The following is a 26289-nucleotide window of genomic DNA, read 5'->3' on the forward strand; positions in this document are numbered from 1 at the left end:
CACAGCCTCGGGCACAGATCTCCTGTCAGAAAGTTGCTCAAAGCCAGATCATGTAGGAATACTGGTCCTGTACCACCTAAGCCTCTCTTGCTCTCACCCTTCCTCCCCCAGTAGAGCTTTCATTTCGAGGCTGTACCTGGATTTTACACTTGGTCTCCACCAACTGCAGTTTGGTCTGTGCTAACTCCAGCTCCATCTCCCGCAGTTGCTTCTTCAGAATCTCCTTCTCTTCATCAATGTGCTGCTTCGTGTGATCCTGGCCAGAGTCTGGGAGCTGCAGCTCACCGTCCTCCCTGAAGAGTTCACAGCAGCGGTCACAGGACAGCACTTTACCCTGGGGATTGAATAGAGAGAGAGAGAGACAGAGAGAGAGAGAGACAGAGAGAGAGAGACAGAGAGAGAGAGACAGACAGACAGAGAGAGAGACAGACAGACAGAGAGAGAGAGAGAGAGAGACAGACAGACAGAGAGAGAGAGACAGACAGACAGACAGAGAGAGAGAGAGAGAGAGAGAGAGAGAGAGAGAGAGAGAGAGAAAAAACAAGCCTGAGACTACAACCATCACTTGCATCTTTTCATCTCTCCACTGAAACAACAGTTTATTTTAATTTATTAGCAGGAGATAGGTGTTCTGGGCTGGGCCAGCATTTACTGCCAGGTGGTGGTGAGCTGGCTGTTGAAACATTGCAATCCAGTGTAGGGACAACCACTATGGTGCTTGGAACAGTAATATCATTCCTATATTTGGATGGTGCGTCCTTGCCTGGTGAGGCCTCATCATCACCATTAACCTCAACTACTGTTTGAGCTCACAGTGAGTTCATCCCCTAGTTGCCCTGGAGCAGGTGGCTGAACTGCAACTGGGGATGGCCAATAAATTCTGGCCCAGGCAGCAACACCCACATCCCATGCATGAATAGAAGATGCTGATTGCGGGGTATTTAGCTCATTGAGAACAGACATTCTGGTCGGAGACAGCCTTTGTTGGAGGCTCACTGATGATGTTACCTAGAATGGTGACGAAACATCTGAAAACTAACCTTCCAGCTCAGCGAGCAAACTTACATCCAGAACCTCAACCTGAGCCACAAATCTTCTCAAAACTCGTAAACAGACATTCTACAGTCAGGAGGCTGTAGGGGAAGGAACCCTGAAGACATTTCAGAAGCATGTAGCTGAATCCTTGAAGCCCCTCAGCATACAAGGCTGTGGGCCAAGCGCTTGGAAATGGGATTGGAGCGTGTTTGATAGTTGGTTTGGGCACAATGGGCCTAAGCACCTCTTTCCATGCTGTAAAGACTCTGTGACCACACAACATACAACAAGTGATCAACGTGAAGACAACACAAGGATAAGTGCAGGAGTGGGATCATCAGAGGCTGATCACCAGCTGAATCCTACCTTCACTAGCTCCAGTTCCTCCTTACCCGCCGCCTGCTGTCTCTCCAACCGTGTACTCAGCTGTGAACAAATCTGAACAGAACAAGAGGAGACTTATTATTGCTCTTGTCTCCTCACTGATGCATGTGCACAATTACTAAGGTTCAAGTTATCAGACTGCACTGTCCATCTGAATCCCCTACAAGAGGAAACATTCCCTTGGTATCCATCTGTCACATCCTTTCAGGGTCTCAGTTAGCCCAGCAAATCTGTGGTGGGAGAAACAGAGTTAAGTGCTTCGAGTTGGGTGTGACTTCTGAAACCTCAACTCTGCTTCTATCTCCCCAGATGCCACCAGACTTGCTGAGTTTCTCCAGCATTCCTGGTTTTTTGTTCTGATTCCCAGGATCTACAGTCTCTTGTTTTTATCCCTCATAATTCTGTCTTCATAAGATCACCTCTCATTTCTAAACTCCAATTGTACAGCATTTCCAACCTTTCCTCAGAGGAACGAACACACACATGTGCCCTAGGGAGTGATCACACTAGAAAGGGGGAATGGAGATAAGCTGATGATTGCTGGACAAGTTGTTTATTTCTGGGTATAAAAAGCTGTAACTCATGCTCATGAATCAGGGTGAGTTCGGTATTCCTGTGTGTCTACTGAGAACTCCTCTCCCTGCATTTACCAGTAACTGCTTGTAATAAATCATTTGATTCACTTAAACAAACTCCTCAGAGTTGTTACTGCCACCAAAATGGTCACTCCTACACATTTGTCTCTGAGCTGTTTTCCGACACACACACACACATTAAGATTTAGGAGTTGAAATAGGCCATTTAGCTAATCAAGTCTATTTCACGATTCAATGAGATGATGGCTGATCTGATAAGGGTCTGATCTGAAGAAGGGTCACCAGACCCGATATGTTAATTCTGTTTTCTCCTCCACAAATGCTGCCAGACCTGCTGAGCTTTTCCAGCAACTTTGTTTTTGTTCCTGATAATCTTCAACTCCACTTTCCTCTCTCTTCCCCACAATCCTTGATATCCTTTCTTAAATGAGATCAAAATGACACACAGCTTTCCAGATGGAGCCACATCAACATTCCTTTGCAGTAAGCACCAATACACTATCCATCATTCCCAGGCAGCACAGTGGCTCAGTAGTTAACGCTGCTGCCTCACAGTGCCAGGGACCCAGGTTCAATTCCATCTTCGGGGTGACTGTGTGGAGTGTGCACATTCTGCTGGTGTCAGCGTGGGTTTCCTCCAAGTGCTCCGGTTTCCTCCCACAGTCCTAATATGTGCATATTAGGTGGATTGAATGGTCATCTTAGACTGTCCATAAAGTCCAGGGATGTGCAGGCTAGATGGATTAGCGGTGGGAAATGCAGGGGTACAGGGATAGGGGTATGGGTCTGAGTGAAATGCTCTTCAGAAGGTCGGTGTAGACTTGATAGCGAAATGGCCTGCTTCCACATTGTAGGGATTCTTTGACCTTCCTAATCATTTGCACAGTGACTTTGTGATTCATGTATCAGGACACCAAGATCTGTCTGTACCTGTCTGCACAAAAGGGGATAAAAATAAAACAGCGTCTGTGTGTTAGTCAGAGGGTAGGACTTGACAAGAGGACATTTGCTAAAGGGAGCTGTGGCTGGGAGAGAAGCTTAGGACAGAGCAGCTGATACTTTCCAGTGAGTTACTGGTCAACAAGCAGTTGTGGTAAGTGAGGGATTTGTGCTGTGCAACAGGTACAGGCATCAAGAGGAAGCGACAGTAAAATGCCTTTGCTCAGAAGCTGCTTTTAGCAGACATCTGTCCGCAGGGACTGCGGTCACAGCAGCTAAGGTAGGCTGGGAACTTTCAACTCGAATGTCTTAAAGCTGCAACAGAGTTTCACATGAAAATTAAACTGAAGATGAAATCTCAGAGTGTGCCATCAATCAAAAAACTGAGATCAGAAGTGCCAGGAGCCACAGTGAGACAGAACTGACCTGCAGCAAACTGGTTTAACAGGCCACGTCAAGAGGAAAGAGAGATATCTATCTTCTATGTCCCATAAATCTTGTTCATTTACATTCGAAATTGCTGCTTGCCCTGTCTGCAAGGAAAGTTATTCCCCCATTAAGAATCTTCTTCCTCTTGGCTTCAGTCTAGAGTTTAAATCCCAATGCATCCAGCATGGTGAGGGTAGAGGTAGGAAGAGACAGGGAGGAATTCTCAGGACCACCCAGAAATTAAGCTGCATTACTTGTTGCCCCATACCATCCACTCAGGGCTGGCAGATGGACTGCGGTACATTGGTCCACACCACGGGTTCTCCAGCTTTCCTTGTCAGAATCTACCAGGAAGCCGTGCCCCAGCGGTGTGCAGCTGCTCTAGGATGGTCACCCCCCCCCCCCCCCCCCCACTGACATTAGGAAAGGAATGAGAGATAAACCCCACACTCAGACCCTGAAACACCCAGCCACCCGACACAGCATTCAGTTCAACACAATCTGCTCAGTGTCCACCTCCCAGGAAACGTGCAGCAGGTCATGGTGTCCTTACCTGTTTGTATTCCAAAATGATTGCACTTGTCTTGCGGACTTCACATTCAGCTTTCTCTAACTCCCTGCGAAAAACCTCTTTAATCTGCAACAGCAGGAACGCAACGATCAGAACGAGTGTCTCAATCAACATCAAGCAATAACCACACGGACGAGGGGGGATCAGGGAACTTCCTCACCCACTATTCCTCCCACTGTCCTCTCTGTACCTGTGCCGATTCTTCCTCCTGTCTCCTTTTCTCATCTTCAGTCTCCACCAGCTTCTGTTTGGTTTGGAGGAGCTCCTTGTTGAGGATATCAGCCTTGTCTTCAACCTGAATGGGGAAAAGGGACACAGTGTGAGGGGCCGAGTAGAGAATTCACTCCAAGCTTCCGGACAGTATGATTGGGCACTTTTCCCCAATCTCAGGGGCTGGAGGAGGGGGAGCACATCTTGCTTTTGAGATAGAACTGCACTGAATTGCACAGCTGGCCATCCAGTCAGTGAGTACAGTATGCAGTATGACTGATCAAATATAGGCCTTTTTGTTGGGGGATACAGCATGACCAGCCTGGGCTCTCTGCTCCCAACCACAATGTTGTAGGTTCAAGTCCCAAGTCAGAGTTTTGAGAATGGTGTTGAACTCTGACACTGTAGTGCACACAGCGAGGGGATTGCTGCACTGTCATCATACGGACTATCTTTTGCATGAGCCGTTAACCCTGTAGCCCCAGCCACCCTCTCAAATGTTTGGAAATCTTGCCCTGGGACAAATTTTGAAGAGCAGGGAAGATATCCACTTGCTAAGTGTCACTTGTTTCTCACACCTCACCTTTCCCATGTTACAATTGTGGTAACATTTCAAAAAGACCAAATTTGCTGACAACCAGGCTGAAATACCCGGAGGTTGTGAAAGGTACTACAAAAACTCAAGGTTCTGTTTTGATTTGGGATCTTGGATGAGAGAGCGAAGAGCAGCGAAGTCCCTTACCTGATCGAGGTCACTCCTCAGGGCAATCTTGCTGGTCACAAGCTCATGAGCCAAGTCATCATTCTCTTGTTCCAGGCGCAAGCTGGTCTCCTGCAGTCTCCGATTCTCCCGCTGCACAGATCAAACCCACACAGATCCACTCACTCAACCAGTGGGTAATAGATTAACCTGCTGAATGCTGCAAAGTCTCCAGTCACAGGCTCAGAACCAGGCTCTCCTCATTCACCCCATCCACCATCATCCAGGGGTCTCCCCCTCACTCCCCAGTCATGGAGCTGGAGCCTGGGCCTGGGTCTCCCCCTGTTTCCACCCCACTCTCCATGTAACAAAGTCTGCGAGCAAGTCATGAAGTAACTCTCCGAGCCTCAAATGTGCCAAAACTGGACAACAAGGAAAGTCCTGGCTGGAGGAGTGTGGTGACATGCTGCATTACATTGTCTCAAGGACGCAGTTCAATATTGAATAGAACCAGCAGGAAAGGCCTGGACAATCAAGGCTCTGGGCTAGAAGCAAATAGGAATGGGACACAATACAGGCAGATGCACAGAGACATACAATCACAAAGAGAAGACAAAACTATAAGTGAAACACTGATACACAACAGATGGAGTTTAATGTAGGAAAGTGAGAGTGGTAGGAATAATAAAAAAGCAGGTTATTATTTAAATGGGGAGTGATTCCAACATGATGTAGTGCATAAGGTTCCGGGTGTTCTTGTGCATGAAACGCAAAAAGTTAGTGCAGCTGCAGCAAGTAATTTAGAAAGTAAATGGAATTTTAGTGCTAATTGCCAGGAGCTGGAATTTAAAAATAGAGAAGTCTTGTTCTAACTGTACACGGTGTTAGTGAGTCTGCATTGGGAGTACTGTGTACAATTTTTGGTCCCCGCATTTAAGAAAGGATGGACTGGCATTGGGAGCCTCCTTCTGCTCCTATTTCTCATGTCCTTGCGTGCTTCAGTGTCATTCCCTCACTGGTTTGGAGCTTGCCTGCAGTAACAGCCTCCAGTCTCTGGGTGGTGCTGCTGCCAAAAGATCTGCCTTGTCCAGGCTGTCACAGTTCTTACAGTATAACAAAGCCTAGACTTCAGAAGTATTTCAGTGACTGTAAAACATCTTCAAACATCCTCAGCTCACGAATGGTGTAACAGAAATACAGTTGTCTGATTTTTCCCCTCTCCATACCTTCCTGCCTGTTCCCTCGCAACATCCGTCCCTTGTTTAAAATCGAGAATGATTTATAAATGTCTGGGAGAACTGACTCTATGGTAACATGGAGACAAATGACAAGCTCCTTGGTGGGCTTTGACTGTGAAGGTCAATAACAGTCTCACTGTGACTTGATCTGGGTTGTCTCCAGTCAGTCTGTGTTATTGTTCTGGGTCCAGACAATACTGACCAACCTTAGACTCTGTGATCTGATTGAGATGAAGGGTGAGCTGTGCCAGGCTTTAACACACGGCTCAGTGTAGGAAAGCAGGGAATGGAACTAACAAACCAGCTTGGTGTGACACCCCCATCCCCACCCTGATAGAGAGAGGAGGACAGGAACCATAACATTCTTAGACAACAGATGCTAAAAATGGTAACCCACAGAAAGGGGGAACAATGTTTCCTGTAGCAGTAGATCCACTGAAGGTCAGGCTTTTGTTTGGAGTTTGCCCAGGTTTCTATCCAGCATGACTGACCAGTGCTGCTCCTATTGGGCTAAACCATCACTCACCAGGGATTCTGACACACACTTTCTCTTTGTGCTGACAAAGGAACAGATTTGCTTTCACTGCGCTGATGGCCAAAGAAATGGGTCAGTGGGGGTAGTTCTGGCTGAGCATAATGTTCTGATGTTCGTGATGGGATTAACCTCGACAGTTCCCAGGTGCCTTTACGGTGACAGTGGAACAGCAAGTCACCATGCAGTGGTCTCCTGGCTCACACTGAGAAACCAAGTTGATGGTATAACTGCAGAGGGCAAGACAATGGCTGAAAGTCACCGAACAACAAGAGGCTTCAGCCAGCAACTGTATCCCAGGCAAATGGTGTGTTGTGTAAACTCTCAGTATCTCAGGGAACATTCATTGACAAACACAATGACTGAGCTACAAAGCAGAGTAGGATATTTTTATTACAAATTAGCATTCCAAAAATAAACTCCAAAACACAATATTTACAAAACCTGGGTGCAATCTAATTTCAAATGTAGCTGCAAAGACTACAGCATTTTCTTTGAAAGCTACACAACACTGGAATGAGAATTCAAACACCCACCTAATCCATCACACGGTGCTGAAGATGTACTATCCTCACCAAAACACGCTTGCAAACTTCTTCATTACACATGAGGGGAGAGGAACATTGAAAACTGTAATATCACAAGTGGTGGTCCATGAAAAACTAAGACCATGATTTTAAATGATCCCAGCCATATACAACACTGATGTATTTACATCATTAGCTTGTCAAACAATTTTAAAAAGTCTGATCAGAAAGAAAAATGTGCAGATTGGAGAACAAGCACGTACATCTGGTCCTGAGGCTGGAGCCCAAGCTACAACACACCAGCCTCACTTCACACAAACCTTCACCTAGTGCAGGGGCATGATGACTGGCCATCAATTCCTCTGGGATTGGGATGGAGCGAGGGAACAGCGCCAATTGTAGAAAAGTCAATAAGGAGTAAAGCCAAATGGACAAAGTTTCAGGTTTAGAGGAAGAAATATACTTGGTGCCTCTCAATACTGGCATGATCTATATGTATCACAGAATGGACAAAACAGCACACTGTGAAAACAATTAAAAGTCACTAAGTACTTTTTTTCAGAAATATTGAGTTATCATAGGGAACATTTTCATTGTAATAGGAAAAGTAAAGCTGTACTCTCTCTCTCTGCACATCTACAAATGGAACACATTAGATCCTAGCAGAGCCACGGTCTATTTGTGCTGTTCAGGGACAGAGAAACAGCAGCCCTCTAGTGATCGAGAGCTTTCACTGCTGCTGAGGTTGATGGGTAAAGTCCCCTGCCATTAGCACCCAAAAGATCAGGAGCCAATTCAGTGGGTTCCAGTGGGAATGAGCTATCAGTTGCTGTGACTTGGCTCCCCAGTCAGGCAATCAGGCCACCTAGAGTACATTCCGCAGTAGTTCTGTAACCCATTATTGTCCTGAGCAAATGAAAATTGAACTACAGCCTTGATAGCGTTTTTGGGTTGAGAGTCCCAGATATCTATTATATTTTGTCAAAAGGAGTTCTTCATAAAATCATTTCCAATTCTAATTTTATCCACCCTCTTGTTCTGAAGTCTGGCACTGCAGAAAACAGTTTCATCAACACTGTTAATCATTTCCAGGGAAAGGCCTCATTTATGCAGCCAGTTCTCCCTCATTAACAGTTTCTGATCTTAAGGTGACATGACAGGCTGAATACTGAGAGGATGGCTCTAGTTATAGGGCAGACAGGAACTAGGGGGCCAATTTAACACTAAGCAGTCTCCTGGTAAAAAAAAATGGCGTTTGATAAGGTTCCCATGGCAGGCTGATGGAGAAAGTGAAGTCACATGGGGTCCAGGGAGTGCTAGCCAGATGGATAAAAAAACTGGCTAGACAACAGGAGACAGAGAGTAGTAATGGAAGGGGGTTTCTCAAATTGGATACCTGTGACCGGTGGTGTTCCACAGGGATCAGTGTGCTGGGACCACTGCTGTTTGTGACATACGTAAATGATTTGGAAGAAGGTATAGGTGGTCTGACTAGCAAGTTTGCGGATGACACCAAGATTGGTGGAGTAGCAGACAGTGAAGGGGACTGTCAGAGATTATAGCAGAATATAGATAGATTGGAAGTTGAGCAGATAAATGGCAGATGGAGTTCAATCCGGGCAAATGCGAGGTGATGCAATTTGGAAGATCTAATTCAAGAGCGAACTATACATTAAATGGAAAAGGCCTGGGGAAAATTGATGTACAGAGAGATCTGAGCGTTCAGGTCCATTGTTCCCTGAAGGTGGCAACGCAGGTCAATAGAGTGGTCAAGAAGACATATGGCATGCTTTCCGTCATTGGACAGGATATTGAGTACAAGAGTTGGCAGGTCGTGTTACAGTTGTATAAGACTTTGGTTCGGCCACATTTGGAGTACTGCGTACAATTCTGGTCGTCACATTACCAAAAGGATGTGGATATTTTGGATAGGGTGCAGAGGAGGTTCACCAGGATGTTGCCTGGTATGGAGGGCGCTAGCTATGAAGAAAGGTTGAGTAGATTAGGATTATTTTCATTAGAAAGATGGAGATTGAGGGGGGACCCGATTGAGGTCTACAAAATCATGAGGGGTACAGACAAGGTGGATAGCAAGAAGCTTTTTCCCAGTTTGGGGGACTCAATTACTAGGGGTCATGAGTTCAAAGTGAGAGGAGGCCAGTTCATGGGAGATATGTGTGGAAAGTTCTTTAAGTAGAGGGTGGTGGGCGCCTGGAACGCGTTGCCAGCGGAGGTGGTAGACGCAAACATGATAGTGTTTTTTAAGATGTATCTGGATAGGTACATGGATGGGTAGGGAGGAAAGGGATACAGACCCATGGAAAATAGATGACAGGTTTAGACAGAGGATCTTGATCAGAGCAGACTTGGAGGGCCGAAGGGCCTGTTCCTGTGCTGTAATTTTCTTTGTTCTTTGAGATGTTCTCTTGTGGAGCGTTCACAGTCTGTGGAATTCTCTTAACATGGGAATGGAGGTGGAGTCATTGAGTTTATTCAAGGTTGAATTGGACAGATTATTGATGAACAAGGCAGTTAAAGATAATTTTGCAGGGGGGGGGGGGTTTGTGGGGAAGCCAGAAGTGCAGCTGAGACCACAACCAGATCAGCGGTGATCTTCTTCATTGGCGGAGCAGGTTACAAAAGGCCTGCTCCTGCTCCTGGCTCCACTGTCTGGCAGAGACTGCAGCAATCCTGGCTTCCATCTTCCCTTTGTCACTTACTGACAAAAATATAATTTCAAATTAACTTTATTTTCTTTAACTAGACCAACTCAACTCTGGTTACATTATTTTTCTCAGCTCACTTTTTATCTCAGCAAAGTTTAGAAACATGTGTTTTGTCTAACATTGGAGAGAAGACAGACACAAGACAGAATGAGGCCTCAGAGAACACAGAGAGCTTTCACTCTGCACAGTAAAGCTGTCACAGGAAGCATTTGGTGAAATGCTTGTAGTGGGGTGAAGGGGAGAGAGTCACGGGAAGGAGAGACCTTCTGGTTCAAAATCAAAGCTCTTGCCATTGTCGAATAAATTAACGTGGCAGGATTAGAGAGCCTTAACAGCAAGAGTGTGGTGGCTCAAGAACTAAAAGGCAAGCAGCAAAGAGTTGCATTATTCCTTCTCAAGGTGGGAATGCCATTGACAAGCCTCAAATTTATTGTCAATCTCAAGCTGCTCGGACTGAGTTCTGTGATGAGCCAGATCATGGGGCCATTAACAATGAATCATGTCACTGTGGGACTGGAGTCAAAGACTGGGTGATGACTGGGTTCCCTGGCCCAAAGAACATTAGTGAATGTGACATTTGAGTTTCATGGTTTGTTTGCACAGATCCCAGCGCCTTCCTTCCCAGATATTCTGTGGCTCAATGCCACCCTCTCCAGGGCAATTAGGGAAGTACAACAAATAGCAGACACGTCAATGCCCGCCCCATCTCAGCAGAAATCAAAATAAATGAGCTACAATTCAAATGATCAAACTGGTGAAACTTGAATTCATCTCTTTGAAAGGCTGAAGGCTAGGCCAGAAATAGAAGGGTCCTGAGCTGAAATGTCTGCATTCCTGCTCCTCTGATGCTGCCTGGCCTGCTGTGTTCCTCCAGCTCCAAACTGTGTTATCTATGACATGGGTGAACCGACTTTGTCAGACTGCAAGGTGTAGTGCCCTTCAGATTGACACTGGCATCAGGCACAAAACAAATTACACCCAAAGACCTAACAAACAGCTATCAAAGCGTGTCACCAAACTGCAAAGAACAGCATTTGAGGCTCTGTGCCCTCAATTCCCTTCCCCCTTCTCAGGTGGATCTGTAAGATCCCATTTAGAAGGGAGTCCCCTTGTGTCCTGCTCAATATTCAGCTAGTGCCATCAAAACAGGTTTGCCCAGTCATTCATTTGCTGTTTGTGGGACCTCACCAACTTGTCCATGTGAACATGGCTACACTGTGCACACAGCTTTGAATATCCTGAGACAATAAAGACTGTATGAACATGAGCTCTTTCTTCATTACTATGGAAAAGGGGAGCAATAAGCAAAGTGAAAATGCACACTGAGCACAAACACTGAAGCTACAGCTGAAAGACTTTTTGCACCATGTTAACCTGTGCCCTGGGCATTTCCTTCCAATATCCGAAGTGTTTATCAGGCTGGGATGGAGGCTGGAAGATCACATGGAATCCTTCGAACAAGGTACACAAGAGCACAGTGCAGGCTTGCTGCAAACATTGGCCTCCCTTCCATTGAAGTGCTGGGAGCTTCTCTGTGGCGGTTTCACATACACAACCTCCGTGGAAATATCACAGACTTTACTGAAATGAAATGAACTGAAAGAAGAGAAGGAAATGGGAAGAATTAACCAGACAATGATGAGCATCAAGAGAGGTGGGGAGTGTGCAGAAGATCCAGTGCCACTAAAAAATCCAACTGGATTTCACAGGGAAAGCTCAAATGTTTACAAGGATTTAACAGAGACAGTACTGTGACCATTGCTCCCTCAATACATTTGGAAATTGCAAATGAAATTGCATGAATATCATCAGGTATAGGAAATGAAATGTCACCTTCTCAAGGATAATGCAGGATAGGTGGTCAAAGTTAGTCTTGTCAGCAACACTCATCCCAAGAACTAATGAAAATCTATTCACTCCCTCCTATTTCTAACCAATTAAAGGGAGATGCAGAAGTGTCAGCCTTAATCGTGGGGGCACAGCAGTAACATCACCAAACTAGTCGTCGCGAGCACCAGACAAATGCTCTGGGGACACACGTTCAAATCCAACCATTGGCAGCAGGGGAATTGTAGTCCATGGATAAATCTGGAATTGACTGCTCCCCAGAGTATTGGTCAGCATGATGGTAACATCATCAATGGGCATAAAACACATGTGGTTTACTAATGTCCTTCAGTGAAGGATATACTGAGAAGATTTTACCAGGATGTTGTCTGGGCTGGAGTGTTTCACGTATGGAGAGAGACTGGGCAGTCTGGAGCAGTTTTCCTAGGAGCAGAGGAGGTTAAGACAGGACATGACTGAGATATATAAAATTAGGAAGGGTGTGGAAAAGGGTGACAGGAATATGGAACTCGCTGTCTTTAAGTGTGGTGGAGGCACAAACTATCATAACATTGAAGACGTATTTAGATGTGCACTTGAGATGCCAAGGTATACAATGCTATGGGCCAAGAGCTGGAACATGGGATGAGAAGAGTGAGTCGTTATTTCAAAAAACCAAAAGAAATGCAGATGCTGTAAATCAGGAACAAAAACAGAAGTTGCTGAAAAAGCTCAGCAGGTCTGGCAGTATGTGAAGAAAAATCAGAGTTAATGTTCTGGGTCCATTGTCCCTTCCTCATTGTGTGAGTGATTATTTTTGACCGGGTCAGTCTCATTGGGCTGAAGGGCCTTGCTCTTGTGGACCCTCTGTAGATGTCTGACTCTACCAGGACTCAGAGCCACAGCAATGTGGCTGACCCTTACTTACCATTTACAAAGGCCCAGCAAGGCGCTCAGTTCCAGGGCAGTTAGAGATGGAGAACAAATGCTGGTCTTACCAGTGACACCACATCTCAGGAAAAAATAAAGGGGCTCAGTGGATAGCATCTTCCCCTGAACTTGCAGGCTTCAAGCCCCAATCCAGACCCTGGAACACTATCTTGAGCAAAGGGGAAGATGCCAGCCTGCCAGATGATCGGTGAAACCACTGGCCTCTCAGATTGACAGAAATATAAGGGCTTTGTGATCGTCTCAGGGACAATCTCCCCAGCGTGCTGGCCAATGTTTCTTTCATTACCAATTGCATTAAAACAGATGCAAAATCAAAATACCACAGATCTGCAGTAAAAACAAGATGCAGCAGAAAGGCAGCAGGTGCAGCCTCTGTGGGTCAGGGGAGTGAATGCTTTGGGTTCAGTGTTTTGTGAAAAAGGCAAACCTTGAAACCGTAAATCTCTTTCTCTCTCACCACACACTGTGGCCTGTCAAATTAGTGGCTGTTTCCAACATTACAGCCACCACACAAGAACTATCAAAATTAGTTGTAACATGCTTCAGGACTTTGCAAGGTTCTGAAAGTTGTTTTACATTATGCAAGTAATTTGTCTTTTTCTTTAAAAAGAAATACAAACCCAAATCTAGGTTTCTGGGCAGTTTATACCTTCTTAACCAGACTCAGTACCTTTGGAGAAACCTGGCATCAGGTTTCTGTGGAAGTTACAGAGGCCAGCCAGAAAGTTGCTGGCACAGGCCTATGTTAACTATATATTTTCGTCCCACGACACAGACAGGTTTTTTCTTGAATTCCCTAAGGGTGGCACCAAGATGAGCCCAATCTCGATTCTCTACTGGCTTCACTCATCCACAATACAATGACAGCAGTACGTTCAATTAAATACAGGAAGCAAATCTCTCAACTCTTCGTCTATAACAGACCAGGAGATGAGAAAATCTGAGTGATGGATAGCTTTGGAAACCACAAGCCCCAAATTTACTATCTCCCCACTCCAGCATTTAAGGTCTCTCATGGCTCGGTGGTAGTGTTCCTACCTCCTGGACCAGAAGGCCTGAATTCGAGTCCTACCTGCTCCAGAGGTATGGAACAACATCTCTGAACAGGTTAATTGGAAAATATCCTTTACAGTGTCAAGTCTCAAGATATGGCTGAAATGTCTCTCTTTTGAATGAAATCTCATGAGTTTTTGAATTTAACGAATACCAATTGCTTCACCCAGGAAATGGACTTCCTTGGATTGACGACTCACTCATGTTATACTTCTGAAGATTTAAATTTAAAAATGCCTGTTTCTGTTGTTCTGGAGCAACATGCTCAACTATTTTCTAGCTCTTGGGATTTCCACATGCAATGTCATGGTGCTAGGAAAAAGTGATTAGCCTAGACTGTAGCATAGAAATGGCAAGTGAAAACTAATCTTGCCAACCTCCTGGACATCAAAAGACCAGATGCATGAGTTTATAATGAAAAGTGCCTAGTGAATTACTGGACTGTGTGATTGCCTGGACAAGGTGAAAAGCCCACTTTGAAGGGGAAAAGGAATTTGGGAAATGCCTCACTGACCTGCTCGTGGTAATTGAAACTGGTCCTGTGTGATGCATGGTCAAGGACTGTAGGCCCCACCTAACTCAGAGACTGATCCCAAACATGGCTGACTGGTCCACCCTTCACTGCAGTCCCATGCAGGCCCTTTCCCACAGCCTCACCAAGCTCGGCCCGAGTGGCTAATCCGTCTCACAGATCCCAGATGCGCAAACATTGACACATTAGTCAGTCACTGGCATGTAGTAGCAACCCCCATCCCCTGCAGTCAATGCACTTCCAACACCACTCCTCATCACAGGTCAGCTTCAAGAAATCTCACTCTGCTGGGATACTTCCCCTACCTTATATCTGTCAATTGGGTCTTCCTGCTGTGCCTGCTGCTCTCTCAGGGTTTGGTACTCCTTCTCATATTTCTTCAGCTTTTTTGCTGGCACCTGGAGAGATTGAAGGAGAAAGACATATTAGCAAAAACTGCAGACAGCTCTCCACAAGTGTTGATGTTGAGTAAGTCAACTCCAAGCTCAGCCTGCAGGTGGCAGTGTTACTTCTGCTGTTACGAGCTCAACTCTCACAACCAAGACTTAAGACAGGGACAGAGATACTGGCAATTAAGCAGTGATGGCCAGGGGTGGAGAAGCTGCTTTACTCAGTGAGGCAGGAGGAATGGGAAGGGAGCTGCAAGTTGCAACAAAACAAACATCACAGAAAGCAGTCCACGTCCGTTAGACCTCAAGCCTGTTCCAATATTAATGGAGATCATGGATTATCCAGGTCTTAATTCCACCTAGTCCTGGTTTCACTCTACCATCACCTGCAAATGACCTTTCTCTCATTTGAATGTCATGCCCCATGAAACGCAATCAATCCTCTCAATCTATTCGCAGCAACTCCTTTTAGTTATCTTGAACATCAACCAGAAACATTGAAGAATATTAGGAGAAATACAAAGACAAATGATCCAAGTATCATAAATCTAAATTTAAAAAACATGAGAAGCAAAAACACATGAAATGGCCAGAAGCTGGAAATCTAGAAGACAAACAGAAAGCTGTGGAGAAACTTGGCATCTAGGCAAACACAGGTGGAGGTACTTCTGCAGCTGTACAGGGCCCTGGTGAGACTGCACCTGGAGTACTGTGTGCAGTTTTGGTCTCCAAATTTGAGGAAGGACATTCTGTATACACTTGAGTTTGGAAGGATGAGAGGGGATCTGATTGAGATGTATGAGATTATTAAGGGATTGGACACTCTGGAGGCAGGAAGCATGTTTCCGCTGATGGGTGAGTCCAGAACCAGAGGACACAGTTTAAGAATAACGGGTAGGCCATTTAGAACAGACTTGAGGAAAAACTTCTTCACCCAGAGGGTGGTAGATATATGGAATGCTCTGCCCCAGAAGGCAGTGGGGGCCAAGTCTCAACCAAGGGTTATGAGGATAAGGCAGGAACACGATACTTATTGTGGATGATCAGCCATGGTCATAACGAATGGTGGTGCTTGCTTGAAAGGCCGAATGGCCTACTCCTGCACCTACTGTCTATTGTCTATTATAGTACACAGTTGCCTGACCTAATATTTTGGGGACTTGGGTTCAAGTCCCATTATGGAAGCTCATTGAATTAAAATTCAATCTGGAATTAAAAACTGGTCTCATCATCAGTGTTGCAAAAACCCTACCTGGTTCACTGATGTCCTTTAGGTAAGGAAACCTTACTTGGTCTGGTCTACGTATGAGTCCATGCCTATGATATGGGCACACAAGCCAATCACTTTGAGGGCAATAACTAATTGGCAGCAAATGCTGTCCACATCCCAGGAATACTCAAAGGAAAACAGAAGTGAGTTACTGCTTCAAAAGTAATCCGTAGGTGTCCATATTCTCTCCTGCTTGAAGTATCAGCCATGCAGCTTCAGCAGAAAGCATCTTGGAGTCTTGACATGTTAACTGTCCAAAGATGAGCTCAGGCACCATGTGGTTCTGGGGCTTTTGATTTTAATGTTACAACTTGTAGATATTGGGATAAGCCAGGTAAAAATCTTCTGCCCAGCACAGCATAGTATTGTGAGCTGAATTATCAGGGAAGTGATCTGTGGAAAACTGTGAAAGGACAGAGACTTAAAAGAGGTACCCTCCACAACTGCTGGATGTCACATTATTAAATCATTTTTGAAATGTACTCACTGCCGCAATGCAGAAAACCAGAGATGCAGTCTGTTTTCACTGGAGCATAGGAGATTGGTGGAAGGGTGATCTTATAGAGGTTTATAAAATCATGAAAGGGCCTGGACAAGAGGAGTGGGAGGCATATTTTCCCTAGGATAGTGTATTTCAAGACTAGAGGGCATATTTTTAAGTTGAGAGGAGAAAGACTTAACAAAGACAAAGGGTCTTTTCTTTTCAAAACACAGTGTCGTTCATCTGTGGAATGAACTTCCAGAAAATGTGGTGGATATGGGTACAGTTACATTTAAAAGACAATTACATAAGTTTACGAACAAGAAATGTCTTGAGGGATATTAGCCAAGCAAAGGCAGGTGGGACTAGGTTAGTTTGGGATTATGATTGGCAGGGACTGGTTGGACCAAAGGGTTTGTTTCCACACTGTATGACAATGACAACTGTGGACGGAAAGATCTCACAAAGTACAATGTGTTAATGAACAGATTGTCTGATTTTCTTGATATTGCTCATGGCACCAGGGAGAACTACCTTCCCTCAATGATCTCTCACATCCATCAAAGATGGCACGAGCATGGTTTAAACGGCTCATCTGGAAGCTATCATCTCCAAAAGTGCAGCTTTTCCTAAGAATGATGTGTTCAGGTTTGTGCTCAAATTTGTAGAATGGAACTCAATCTCTCAGCCTTTGATTGAGACAAGAATGATATCAACTAAGGTACAGTTAACATCTGGCAAGCTGAGACTAAGGCCTGCAAGATAGGAACCAGGTAAGTATGGCTAATCTCTTATTAAAAGAAATAAACCTATTTTCATCAATAGCCTTGCTGTTTTCTGCAAGTCTGTGTGTACTCAAAAGATGACATTCAAACATTTCAGACTGTTCCAATCATTACTCCAGTCTCTAGGCTCTATTCCCCAACTACAGTATTGAGAAAACACATAGGGGTGACCAGTTTCTGAAAAATGAGCAATGTGTGAACTTTGTACCTCGCAGGCTTAGTCTATAACGTTCAACCGCAAGAGAAATTCACAAGAATGTTTAAAATCAACTGCTTTCTCTTTGAACTCAGGAGCAGGCTACAATGGATTGAAAGAGAAAACTGTGATTGTGATGAACAACTGAAATGGCTTCTGATCGAGATAGAAACGTGGGTTGTCAATGAACCAACATGAGCTGCTTGTTTCCTCATTATTTACCTAGCTCCACCCGGAAAATATTTGGATAGAAAGAATTCCTTAATCACACAAGGTGGTAATTGATCAAGCGAAGCAGGTCCACTGGGATTATCATTGAATCCCTACGGTGTGGAAACAGGCCCTTTGGCCCAACAAGTCCACTCTGACCCTAGGAACATCCCACCCAGACCCATAGCACTATAACCCATGTAATTTACACATCCCAGAACACTACAGGCAATTTAGCATGGCCAATCACCTAACCTGCACATCTTTGGACTGTGGGAGGAAACTGGAGCACCCTGAAGAAACTCTGATATGACACAAGGAGAATGTGCACACACCAAGGCTAAAATTGAACCTGGGTCCCTGGTGCAGTGAGACAACAGTGCTAACCACTGAGCGACCATGTTGCCGCCTTCAAATACTGAAGGCCTCACAGAATAGGAAAAATTTGTGGGCCCACAACCCTGGCTGCAGGGTGAGTGGCCAGATTCTCAGACTGCAAGTCCAGCTTTGATTCCCCAGGCTGAGGGGGCTCAATGGACCACACCTGATTTCACAACTTTATAGCCAAGCTTCTGATCTTCTTTGCTGCATGATCCACGTGGAGGTGATGGATCAGGACATGATACTCTAAGTCTGATTTTCATCGTCCAGATCACATGGGGTTTGCAGGAAGAGGATTGGGGAGGTGGTAACCTCACTGAATGAGTACGCTGAAGGCCCAGGCAAATGCTCTGCGGGAATGGGTTTAAATCCCAGCATAGTAGATGGTGAAACTTCAACATCAAGAATCAATGTGAAATTCGAAGCTCTTCTCAATAATGATGGCCACAAAAGGGAGCATCAAACCTATCTAGATTGCTTCTTGACATTTATGGAATGAAATGTGCCATCCTCATCCGGTCTAGTCTACAAGTGACTTGGCACCCACATTTTTTTTTCTTAACTGCCCCCGAAACAAAGGGCAATCAGGGATGGGCAATAAGAAGTGGCCTTTCCTGTGACATTTCATGAAAGAAAGAAAAAGTGGTCTAAGCAATCCAGTGTGTTATAGGGGAGATAAAAGATATTCAAAAGGTCAAGAAGACCCAACACAGGAAACCAGGGCTTCTTGCAGAGTCTAGCTCCCAAAGTTCAGTAACGCTGTCTTCATTGTACAGAAATTCATTCATAGGGACACCTGGTCGGAGAGTTAAGATTCTCTCGAAGATAGGCTCCCATCATGAAACTTCCTAATACAAAATAGGGAGTCTCTACAAGCATTTTTCCAGCTCAAAAAGCAGTTAGCAACTTTGGGAATCAGTGTTGAGGGGATTAAGTAGTTAAACAGAGATGGGATGTACAGAAGGATGATGATGCAGGGGAAGGAAAGCAGACAGTATTGGCAATAAGTCAGATGCATTGTCAGGAGCTCAGCTCAGAGTCACGTAGATGTGAAGATTGCAGACGAGCAGATTCCTCCACAAACAGCGTCCTGGTACAGGAATGGGGTTTGGTTATTAGGGAATAGCTGTGATGGGTACCAAAGTGTTCAGTGTCCCCAGTATTTGGTTGGAGAATATTTCTCCTCATTCAGGACTAGATGCTAGCCCAACAGAAAGGGAAGAAAATGGTATAGTAAGGATATGGGAAGGGTGGTAATATGTTAAAGGTAGGTGCTGTCAGCATCAATGCAGAACTGGATATATTTTCAGATGATACCATTGAGAAGCAGCACATAGATGAGCAATACGAGGGCAAAAGGAAGAGAATATATCTTGGAGTGTACAGGCATAGAAGATAGGAGCAGTAGTAGGCCATTTGACACCTCAAGCCTGCTCTGCAATTCAATATGATAGCGGCTGATCAGCATAGAAGCGGGTGAACCGGAGCACATTCTATACCTGGGATTTTGAAGGTGCCAATCAATGGCTCATAGACAAAGTAATGGAATGTGGGATGAGAAATTAGCATGGTCAAAGGATTGATTAGCAGGAAGCAGAGAGTCGAGTTTAAACGAAGTATTCTCGAATTGAAAGACTGAATAACAGGACTGCTAAAGGGGAGGGGGGGTCGCTTTTAGCTATTCATGATCTACATTAATGGCTGAGATGAAGGAACCGAGAAATGCAAGTTTATAGACAATACAAAGTACAGAGGAAATGTAAGCTGAGAACAAGGGAACATAACAAGGCTTCAGACAATAACAGACGGGCTTTATGAATGGTCATAGTGAAAGATGCAGTATATATAATGTGGGAATGTGGGAAAGTGATAGCATTCACTTTTGTAGCAGGATTAGAAAAATGGGACATTTTGAAAAAAAGTGAGAAACTTGGAAATGATCATTGACTTCAGAAAGAATGGAAGAGAACATGCCGCATCTACATCAACAGAGTGGAGGTTGGGAGGGTGGACAGCGTCAAGTTCCTTGGAGTGATGATAACCGACAATCTGTTCTGGACTTCGCACGTAGATGCGATGATCAAGGCGGCATAACACCACCTCTTCGTCCTCGGGTAGTTCAGGAAATTTGGCATGTCCATAAGGACCTTCACCAACGTTTAGAAGCACCACAGAAAGCATGCTGTCCTGGGTGCGTGATGGCCTCGTACGGCTACTGCTCTGCGCAGACCTTAAGAAAATACTGAAGGTTGTCTGCACAGCCCAGACCACCACAGGAGCCGACCTCCCATCCACAGACTCCATTTACACAGCTCACTGCTGCAGAAAGGCTGCCAACATTATCAAAGACCCATTCCACCCCAGTAGTGATCTCCTACAGCCTCTTGCATCAGGCAGAAAATGCAAAAGCTCAAACGCATGCACCAGCAGGTTCAAGCATAGCTTCTTCCCTGCTGTTACTGGGCTGATGAATAGGCTCTCTAATTGCAAATTATGCTAATCTTGTTAATGCTGATCTTGTCTAGCGCCCATCCTGTGCATCATAACCTGTATACATTACTCTATCCAAGTTTTTTCACCCTATGATCTGTGTCCTCTTGCTTATTAATGATTTGTCCGCACTGCTTGTAAACAAAGCTTTTCACTGTACATAGGCAGACATGACAATAAACCAAATCAAATTATGTGACGAAGATGAATTGTTAGACATGAAACATTGACTTTTCTCTTTCTCCACAGATGCTCTCAGGCCTGCTGTGTTTCTGTTGCAGAGATAGCGAGATAACAAGGTGTACAGCTGGATGAACACGACTGGACAAGCAGCATCAGAGGAGCAGGAAGGCTGATGTTTCGGGTCTAGGTCCTGCTGTGTTGTGTTTGTTTCAGATTTCCAGCATCTGCAGCATTTTGCTATTATTGATATAGTAAATCTCCTGTGAACCATCTCCGACGTAATAGAGGCAGAGTCATATAACGTGGAAGCAGACCCTTTGAACCAATCAGTTCATGCCGACCATGTTTCCAAACTAAATTAACAGCACCTCCCTGTACTTGGCCCATATCTCTCCAAACCTATCCTATTCATGAACTTATCCAAATGTCTTTTCAATGTTGTAACTGTACCTGAATCTACCACTTCCTCTGGAATTTCATTCCACACACAAACCACTGTGTGTAGAAACAGGTTCCCCTCATGTCCCTTTTAAAATGTTCTCTCACCTTAAAAATATGTCCGCTAATTTTGAATTCCCCCATCATAAGGAAAAGGCTCTTGCTATTCACTTTATCCATGTTTTTCATGATTTTACAAACCTTTATAAAGATCAATCCTCAACCTCCTACACCCCAGTGAAAAAAGTCCCAGCCTATCAAGGCTATTTTTATAACTCAAGCCCTCCATTCCTGACACATCCTGGTAAATGTCTTTTGAATCTCCAGTTTAATCATATCTTTCCTATGAAAGGGTGGCCAGGACTACACACAGTAGTCTGGAAGAGGCCTCACCAACCTCCATTACAACATCAACATCACACCCAACTCCTATACTCAATGCCTGAGCAAGGAAGCCAAGCCGCCCTAACCACCCTGTCTACTGTGACGCAAATTTCAAAGAGCTGTGTATTTGAACCTTTAACTCTGTAGGTTCTACAACACTATCCAGGGCCCTAATTAACTATTCCGTCCTGAGGAAGGGTCACCAGACCCAAAACATTAACTGTTTTTTCCTTCACAGATGCTGCCAGACCTGCTGGACTTTTCCAGCAACTTTGTTTTTATCCCGAATTAACTATACAAGTCTTGTCTCCTTGTTTGTTTCACCAAATGCAATATCTCCCATTTATCCAAATTAAACTCCATCTGCCATTTCTCAGCTCATTGACCCAACTAGGCATGATCTCTTTGTACTCTTAGAAAACCTTCTTCACTGTCCCCTTTACCAACAATTTTGGTGTCATCTGCAAACTTACTAATCAGACCTCTTACATTTTCATCTAAATTGCTCATACAAATGACAAACAGAAGTGGACACATTACCGATCCTTGTGGAACACCACCGGTCATAGGCCTCTAGTCTAAAAGAGGACCTACCACTACTGTCTCTTACCATTGAATTAATTTTGTCGTCAACTGGCAAGCTCACCCGGAATCCCATGTCATCTACCGTTACAAATTAGTTTACAGTGCAGAACCTTGTCAAAGGATTTACTAAAGTCCACATAAACGTCTACTAATCTGCCCTAATCAATCCTCTTAGTTATCTCCTCAAAAAATTCAAATCAAGTTTGTGAGACACCATTTCCATCGTAAAAAGCCAGGATGACTGTCCCTAATCAGTCCTTGCCTGTCCCAATGCACGTAAAGCCTACCTTTCAGAGTCATGTACCTCCTTCCTTACATAGAAAGACCAGAACTACTGACAACATTTGAGAAGTGGTCTCAATGTCCTGCGTAACTGAAACAGAACATCCTTATTTTTAAATTCAATTCCTATCTTATAAAGGACAGCATCCAATAGCCTGCCTGATTGTATGCTGTATCTGTAAACTAACTTACTGTATCCTGTACCAGAACACTCAAATTCTTGTGCACTTCTCAATTCCATTAATTTTCCAATTAAGTAATGCTCTGCCTTTTCAGAATGACTTCACCCGACAAAGGAGCAGTGCTTCAAAAGCTTGTGATTTCGAATAAACCTGCTGGACTATAACCTGGTGTCATGCAGCTTCTGACTCTGAACTACGCAGGCATTGGAGAGTCAATAAAGAAAATAGGTAAAGTTCAACATAAACTAAATTCTTCAGTGCAAAAAGTCCAATTTTCAACAAAAAGAAAACTGAATGGCTAGACAGCAATCTTTCCAGTGAGTGGTGAGAATCCCATTTGCACCCACTTGCAAGCTTTACTAAGACCTTACCACCAAATCTCACTTACTGATACTCAGTTTCTCATATTCCCATTCACCGGATAGAATGTAGACAGTGACGATGCCCAACATGAAAGTTGGGATAGTAACTTGGTGATTCCAGCTTGCTGCTTGCTCCTTCAGGAAACAGACGCAGGTGTAGACCATTCAGCCCTTTGGGCCTGCTCCACCATTCAATATGATCATAGCTGATCAATCAATTTAGTAGGCTGTTTCCTGTTTCTTCCCTTTAGCCCCAAGTGCTACATACAACTTGTCCTTGAAGCCAAACAATTGCGGCTGCTTTCTGAGAGAGTGAATTTCGCAGGTTGACCATTCTCTGGGCGAAGAGATGTCTCATCTCAGTCCTAAATGGTTTACCTTGAATCCTTAAACTGTGACCCTGGTTCTGGATTCCCCAGTCATCAGAAACATCCTTCCTGAGTTAATCTGGCTTCATGTCTTGTCCTGTCAGAATTTTATAGCATTTTTGGGAGGGTCCCCCCCCTCATGCTTTGGAGTCCCAGTGAATATAATCCTCACCAATTCAAACTCTCCTTTTATGTCAGTCCTGCATCCAGGTATCAGTCTGGTAAGCCTTCATTGCATACCCGGAACATCCTTCCTCAGATAAGGTGACCAAAACTGCACACAGTCCTCCAGATGTCGTCTCACCAAGGCCCCATATAATTGCAGCAAGACATCTCTGCTCCTGTGCTCCAATCCTCTCACGTTGAAGGCCAACATATCGTTTATCTTCTTCATCGTCTGCTGCACCTGCAAGTTTAATTTCAGTGACTGGTGCACAGGGACACCCAGGTCTCATTGGACATTATAGCCAGATAATAATTTGCCTTCCTGCTTTTGTTACAGAGGGGGAAAAAAAAGAATAACCTCACATTTATCGACATTACACTGCATCTAATATGCATTTGGCCACTCACTCAGCCTGTCCACATTGCACTGAAGCATCTCTGCATCTTCCTCACAGCCTCTGACCCCTGCTGTACTCTAGTAGTCACTGCCTGCCATTTGGAAAATTGCCTGTTTATTTCTATTCTGCCTCCTGTCTGCCAACCAGATCTCTATCCATGTCAATACACTCCCCTGAATCTCAATTTTACACACTAGTATCTTACCCAGGACTTATCAAAAGTCCAAATAGCATCCATCACCCATCAACTACACTAGTTTTGTCCTCAAAGAATTCCAATAGATTTGTTAAGCATGATTTCCCTTTTGACAATCCATGCTGACTGTCCAAACTTGTCACTGCTTTCCAAGTGCTCAGCTATTAAATCTTTTATGATGGGCTCTAGCATTTTGTCTGTGACCGACGTCAGACTAACTGGTCTATAATTCGCATTTGCCTCTCTACCTCCCTTTTTAAATAGTGGAGTTACATTAGGCTATTCTCCACTCCATAGAAATTCCAGAGTTTGTAGGATCTTGAAAAATGACCAATGTAACCACTATTCCTAGAGCCACTTCTTTAAGTATCATGTGATGTAGGTCACCAGGCCCTGAGGGTTCATCAGCTTCCTGTCCCATTTTATTTTCTCAACACCAATCCCCATTAACACAGACAGTCCTCAATTTATAAATGCCTGATTTTCAAAGGAGATCCTGTGCAGGGGTGCATTGATATTAAAGATTGGAACAGTTGCTCACATTTACAATAGGCTCTTTTATAGTGTACGGTGTTGTGTTCTGATTTACATACAAATGGACACGAGAATGGAATCCATTCGTAACCTGGCAATTGCTGGAACTGATTTTCTTTAGTCCCGCCCTCTCACTAAAGGTCATGCTCCTCAATATGATATACAATATGTATCCCTCCTTTGTGAGCACAGAGCTGGAGTGTGTATTTAGTTGGTTGGCCTTTTCTTTGTTTCTGATTGTAAAGGAACCGAATTTATCTTCATAACCTATAGAAATTTTGACTTCAGTTTTTGTTCCCCATAGGTTTACTCTTCTGCTCTATTTTCCATCTCATAATCAATCCCCTTCTGCACTTTTGTTGAATACTGGACTGTTCCCACTCCTCAGGTCTGTTGCTTATTTCTGGCCATTTCCATGTGCCTTCCTTGGATTTAATACTACCCCTATTCTCCCTTGTAAGCCAGGGTTTGGTCATTTTTCCCTTCTTACTTTTGCATATTACAGGATGTCAGGCCAACTGGCTCATAATTGTTATAGTTTAGCCATGCCTTTGCGCTGTCAACCTTTTAAATAAATAGTTCCCAATCCAACACATTATCATTGATGCACCTCACATCATCATTATTTCCTCCATTTAGATCGAGACACTAATCTCAGGATCAACTACATCAATCTCTACCTTGATGAGGAATGCTATCATATTATGGCCACTCATCCCCAATGGGCCTTGCATAATTAGATTATCAATGATTTCTTTCTCATTACAAAATGACCAGTATAAAATGGCCTATTGTCTAGTCAGTCCCTTAATGTACTGGTCCAAAGAAACACACTTCAGGAATTCATCCTATACAATATTGCTTCTAATTTGTTTTGCCCGATCTACCATGCAGATTAAATCACCCATAATTTTAGTTATTTCTTTATTGCATGTCTCTCTAATTTCCTGAATAATACCATTCCCAACATCACTAGTACAGTTTGGGTGTCTATATACAGCCCTTACTAATGTTTTCTACCCCTGGGTGTCTCTCAGTTCTGCCCATACAGATTCCACATTGTCAGAACTAATATTTTTCATCACTGCTATTTATATTGTTTAAGCAGCAAAGCAACTCTACCACCTTTTCCCTTTCATCTGTCCATCCTGGGTATTGAGTACTGCTGGATATTCAACTCCCATCCCTGGTCACTCTGCAGACATGTCTCTATAATTCTGATTACATTATATCCATTTACATCCATGTGCATGATTAATTCACTCACATTATCGTGAACACTCTACATGAAAGTCATAAAGCCTCAAGGCTTGTCTTTCTAACATTAATGGGAACAGGACAAGTAGTTTTCACTGTGGCCCGATATGATCCTGGTCCTTGATTCCTCTATCACTTTTCTTACTGCCCTCTGTTTTTTTGTTCTAGTCCTTTATTCTTCTTCCACTGACTCCTTGCATAGGTTCCCATCTCCTACCATTTTAACTTCAAACGTCCTCAACCTAGCAGACACTTGCCCTCAGACATCAGTCCTGGCCCTGAACAAATGCACCTTTGTCCAGGTCGTACTGGTTGTACCTTTTCCAGAGTCAGTCCCATTATCTCGGGAATCTGAAACACCACTGTCCCACCCCGATATCAGCCACATCTTCATCGGATATATCCTGCTATTTCTACTCTTGACTAGTACATCGCACTGGTAGTAATCCTGAAATCGCCACCTTTAAGGTGCTAATTTTAAACTTACTTCCTACATCCTTATG

The 26289-nt window shown here is 44.2% G+C and overlaps 1 protein-coding gene across 6 annotated transcripts in view; it reads right to left on the bottom strand.

Moving 5' to 3' along the window:
- rabgap1l (RAB GTPase activating protein 1-like) overlaps positions 1 to 26289 on the bottom strand; it is a 444915-nt gene that overhangs the window by 480 nt on the left and 418146 nt on the right. For all 6 annotated transcript variants that reach the window (XM_059647710.1, XM_059647711.1, XM_059647709.1 and 3 more), the window contains 6 exons: positions 14556 to 14648; positions 4907 to 5017; positions 4145 to 4249; positions 3937 to 4020; positions 1402 to 1473; positions 137 to 334 (listed from right to left, as the gene is read on the bottom strand). In XM_059647710.1, coding sequence (XP_059503693.1) covers positions 137 to 334; positions 1402 to 1473; positions 3937 to 4020; positions 4145 to 4249; positions 4907 to 5017; positions 14556 to 14648 — 663 coding nt within the window. The remainder of the gene's footprint in view (positions 1 to 136; positions 335 to 1401; positions 1474 to 3936; positions 4021 to 4144; positions 4250 to 4906; positions 5018 to 14555; positions 14649 to 26289) is intronic.

Source organism: Stegostoma tigrinum, chromosome 8, assembly GCF_030684315.1.
Source record: "Stegostoma tigrinum isolate sSteTig4 chromosome 8, sSteTig4.hap1, whole genome shotgun sequence".
NCBI lineage: Eukaryota > Metazoa > Chordata > Chondrichthyes > Orectolobiformes > Stegostomatidae > Stegostoma > Stegostoma tigrinum.